The sequence below is a fragment of the Buceros rhinoceros genome, unplaced genomic scaffold (genome assembly GCF_000710305.1).
Source record: "Buceros rhinoceros silvestris isolate BGI_N320 unplaced genomic scaffold, ASM71030v1 scaffold44402, whole genome shotgun sequence".
Classification (NCBI taxonomy): domain Eukaryota; kingdom Metazoa; phylum Chordata; class Aves; order Bucerotiformes; family Bucerotidae; genus Buceros; species Buceros rhinoceros.
Genome location: NW_010400306.1, coordinates 5,632 through 10,315, shown reverse-complemented (window position 1 = coordinate 10,315; position 4,684 = coordinate 5,632). Strand labels below are relative to the sequence as shown.

The 4,684-nt window shown below is 44.5% G+C and overlaps 1 protein-coding gene across 1 annotated transcript in view; it reads left to right on the top strand.

The window, feature by feature from the left end:
• Positions 1–390: 390 nt before the first annotated feature.
• The window catches only part of LOC104489619 (lysine-specific histone demethylase 1B-like), a gene marked incomplete at its 3' end in the record, with an annotated part of 9,398 nt that continues 5,104 nt past the window's right edge, over positions 391–4,684 (top strand). The window contains exons 1-5 of the mRNA XM_010131796.1: positions 391–480; positions 1,287–1,411; positions 2,749–2,838; positions 3,582–3,693; positions 4,401–4,517. Of these exons, the coding sequence (XP_010130098.1) occupies positions 391–480; positions 1,287–1,411; positions 2,749–2,838; positions 3,582–3,693; positions 4,401–4,517 (534 nt within the window). The remainder of the gene's footprint in view (positions 481–1,286; positions 1,412–2,748; positions 2,839–3,581; positions 3,694–4,400; positions 4,518–4,684) is intronic.

Below are 4,684 nucleotides of genomic sequence, written 5' to 3'. Positions count from 1 at the left end.
ACACTGCTGAGCGTTCTGAGCCGGTGTCTCTTGGCGTCGCCAACCCAAATTCTGGTCCAGTCTGCCCCTAATGCAGATGAGATTATTGAAATCCAGGGTGTGCTGATCTGGAACAGCCTGTCAAGATGTACTCAAGGATCTAATCTTAACTCCGAAGTGAGTTTAAAATAGTCGCGTTGTTCCTTTCCCGTAATGCCTCGTTCCTGCCTTCCTCCCGAGTTAATAGTCAAGCTAAACAGGTTCTTACCGAGGGAGTGCTGACAAAAGCCGAGTGGTGAGCGGCTGCACTGCCCGGGTGATTACACTGCTCTGCAAAGTCAGGCAATGGAATTTATTTTTGCTTAACTACTGCCTACTTTTTTTTTTTTTCTTTCCAGATCTCATAATACAATGTCAACTGGAAGGGTACGGACCAAAAAAAAGGCATGTTCTTCAGACCAGTCTCCAGACAACCTTCCTCTGAGGAGTTCTGGGAGACAGGTATTCATCAGAACTTAAACCACACCAGTGCTTTGTGTTTTCTGTTGACATTTATAATGAAAGCGGGCTTCGTGCTGAGGGACGGGGTTTAGGGACCCTGGCAGGGCAGGGGAAATGGTTGGACTCGGTGATCTTAAAGGTCTCTTCCAACCAGATGATTCTGTGATTCGTTGTGGGGAAGTCAGGGCTTGAGGTGCCGATCCAGAGAGAAGGAGAACTAGTTAATTCTGTGAATAAGTGGGCAAAGCATCTCATTTGTGAACAACATTCAGAGAAGAGAAATGCCAGATATAACCTGTAAATACTCGATGTGTTAAAAACAAACCGTCTGCCCGTCTGCCTGGGGGCTGGAACCAACCCACTGCGCAGCACCTCTGAGGCCCAGAAGAGACATTCGGTGTACGGCTTTGTATCCAGAGTCCCCAGAAAGCCCCAAGCCTACCCTATTATTTTATCTGAGGCGACTGCCACTAGTTAATAAGTGTGAGAAGAAGAGATTTTCTGAAGGAGAAACAGAATGAATGCATGAGGCTTGACTCATTAGCATGTGATGTAGCTTAAAATAAGATTTAAACTGGAAGCTTTGCGTATAATTTCTTCAGTGGTATCAGATAGAATAAGGCATTTTTAGCTTTAAATGATATTTCCAGCCTTACTGGTGTGTGGTTTTGTAGAAAAACTGACCTACTTTGACAGCTGTTTTATGCTGCAGCTATTTCACGATGGATACAAACATTTTCACTAGTCCCAGTTTAACCATTTGCTGCAAAACTGCCTGAGTGCCATTTTCAGCTATTCTTTGTCAGGTGAAGAAGAAAGCGGCTGAAGCAGCGGATGATGACGATGAAGCATCAGAGAAGAAATACAGAAAGTGTGAGAAAGCCGGGTGCACTGCGACGTGTCCCGTTTGCTTTGCCAGTGCAGCTGAAAGGTTTGTTTCTTTTTATTTGCATTTTCCATGGGCTCTTCTAAACTCGCAGCCAAAGTTTAGGATCCTGTATTCAGCTCTACTCTGAAAAACCTGTTTCTAAATGTAGAGGGAGAACCGAAAGGTACTAATGCAAGTCGTAGGTGCCAGGAAATTGTCACAGGTTATTCCTGTCGTGGCTAACTTTCCACTGTGCAAGGTGCTAATTCAGATATAGAATATCTTTGTTTACATTAGTAATGGTTTCTTCTGGAACACGCCTTGCCTCTGTGAAACCGAGAGCAGAGCAGTGTAATCTGAGGAAGCTGGTCTTGCTCTCAAGCTGGGAAATGAAACCATCGTTCACTGCACAAAGTCTTTATCACTCCGAAGTTGAAACGCTTTGCAGCCTGGGGTGAGACTCTGACCTTGATTCCCACCTGTCCCACCCCACCAAGTATGTACTTTTAACGTTATTTATTTGAGAGGAGATCATTTCATGGCTGCCTCTTTCAGTTCATGGCTTAGGTCACTGCTTTTCACCTCATGCATTGATCTTGAACCGTTTTCCTTGAGTTTAATGAGAGTTTTCTACGTGAAGAGCAGTTGCTTGGTCTGGTGAATATAATCTTTGCTACTGGATCTTTCTTTCTGGGAGTAATAAAGAATAAATGCCCAGAATGTGCAACTGTTTCCTCAGGGTTTTTCTCACTGGGTTAAAATCGCAGCCAGCTTGGTCACGTGAAAAAAAAAAAATAGGCAACATCTGGTTTGTGTTCAGATTTGCCTTTATAGTTTTGTCAGTTGTTCTGGGGACGGGACGTTGTAACGATTTATGAGTCAGTTGATGACATGTACAAGAAAAATACTAATTTAAATGCTTCCTCCCACCCCTGCACTAGTATCAGAACAAAATGGGATAGAGTAACAGAACCGTAAGTTCCTATGGAGAGGGACTTGGTCGTCCTGCACGTGTGCAGAACTCTTGGCGCGTCTCAGAGCAAATGTATTCCGTGTCCAGGAAACGCCTGCTTTAAGGGGACTAAAGATAGGCTGAGCCGACCATTGTTCACGGGAGCTTGCTGGAAGCCAGACCAGCTATAAAGCTGCGCATTGTGTATGTTTTGCCTCCTGTGCATCTGGTGTTGCTCAGTTTGGAAACTGGAAATGTTTGACACAATTGAAACCATCTTATTGTTACTTGTGTGACTGGAGCGCCTTGTGCAAGGCAGCCTTCGTGAATGCAGCGGGAAGCCCTGGCTTGTCCTGGGCGTGTTCTTCACGTTCTAGAATGTGCCACTTTCTATGTCGAGTTTTTCTGTACGTATGGTAAAACGATTTCTATGTCTCCTGCATTACAGATGTGCTAAAAACGGGTACACGTCTCGATGGTACCACCTCTCCTGTGGGGAACACTTCTGCAATGAATGTTTTGACCACTATTACCGAAGGTAGATTTGCCGTTGAGGTCGGTCAGTACAACTGGTGAAACATCACGTAGTTAAATGTAACACAACGACTTGTCCTCTGTGCTTGTTTTATTCAACGGGAGGCTTAGATACGGGTGCTACAACCGCAGGTGCCCTGTGGACTCATCATCCACTTAAAACATGGCAGCGTGGACACAAAACCGGTGACTTTAGGCCAGCTGGTTGGGTTGTCTGTGCAGTTATTCTGAAGCTTTGGTCTCTTCTAAAACAACATCAGAGAACTTCAAATGATGAGGAGAATGTGAAGTAAATCTATTTTCCTTTACAACATCAGTCCAGGGGACCTCACCTCCTGTAACATCAAAGCGGTGAGCAGATCTAACTCTCGCGATTCTGTGACCTCTGGTCAGGCTTGCAGAGCTCTTACAGCTCCAAGCTTCTTCCCAGCTGACTGGGAGTTGAGTCCAGCTCTACTAAGACTTCCAGGTGCTCATGCGCTCAGCGGTGCTTGTGCCTCAGTCAGGCCGTAGACACCAGGAAGCTGCTCGTGACCAAGAGGACACAGTGGACAGGATGCAATTTACGGCTATTGTAAGGACCAGGACTTCCTCCTTTTCTAATAGGAAAAATGTAGGACTCTCTACAGCCTTATTCCTTGTCCTTAAATAAAATGTTTCATTTCAGCATAATTGCTCTTGCTTGAAATGAACTAGATATACTCAATTTTCTAACTGCTTGCTGTTTTCGTTTCTTCCCCTTCGTAGCCATAAAGATGGTTATGAGAAATACACTGCCTGGAAGAGGATTTGGACAAGTAATGGCAAAAGTGAGCCCAGTCCAAAAGCCTTCATGGCTGATCAACAGCTTCCTTACTGGGTAAGATAGAGGGTGATATGTTTAATAGGGATGTTCTGATGCGAGTTTCTGATATTGTATGTTCAAACAGCAAGTCAGCTGAGGTTTTGGGGGGCTTTCTAATATTAGAGGACTGTGGAAAAGCTCAGGATAATAATTCTGATCAACTCCCCCATTGCTGGATACGCCACAAAGAACAACGACCAGTTGCTTTTCAGTGCAGCCGCAGCTAAGATGTGTGATGCGCAGGTAAAATCAGACTTGGCGGGGGAAAGGGAGTATGTCAGCTACAGGAGACTGTGAGTGTGAACGAATTCCGAGAGAGATGTTGAATTTTCCTGGTAAAAAGAGCAGAAGAACAGAGACTGGAATGGAAGGAGGTTTGCAGTGGTTGTTGTTGGGTTCCTTTTCGTGGTTGTTATTTTTGAAGTGGTGAACAATGTGTTTTTGAAATAGTGCTTGCAAAAACTACTGAAGACCATAGTAATGGGGTGTCGAATCAATCTGGGGGTTAGATTCTGTGGAGAAATTCAGTCTTACAGAAGATGGGCACAAGGTTTCTGCATACTAAATGTCTCAGTTAGGGCCTGGGGATTACATGAGAGCGAAATTAACAATTATCTTTGACAACTTCCTCAGATCTCCCCGCTTTCTAACTTACGCTTCATTAATCTTAGCTGTAATCAGACAGCAGCAAGTAAAAACATGTTTTGTTTTCTTGCTCGTAGGTGCAGTGCACAAAGCCAGACTGTGGTAAGTGGCGTCAGCTGACAAAGGAAATCCAGCTGACACCACAAATAGCACAAACCTACAGATGTGGTATGAAACTGAACAATTCCACCAAGGTAACGCGGGAGCGTTTTGCTCATAGCGAGACTAACAGCAAGTTGCTATTCCTTGTTTGCAGACGTTAATTTCTTCTCGTTTGCTGCTGAATGTTTCTAATGTCAAAATGCTTCCCTGAAAACACTGGCTGTAGGGCAATGGGAAGAGGCAATACCCAACCTTTCTA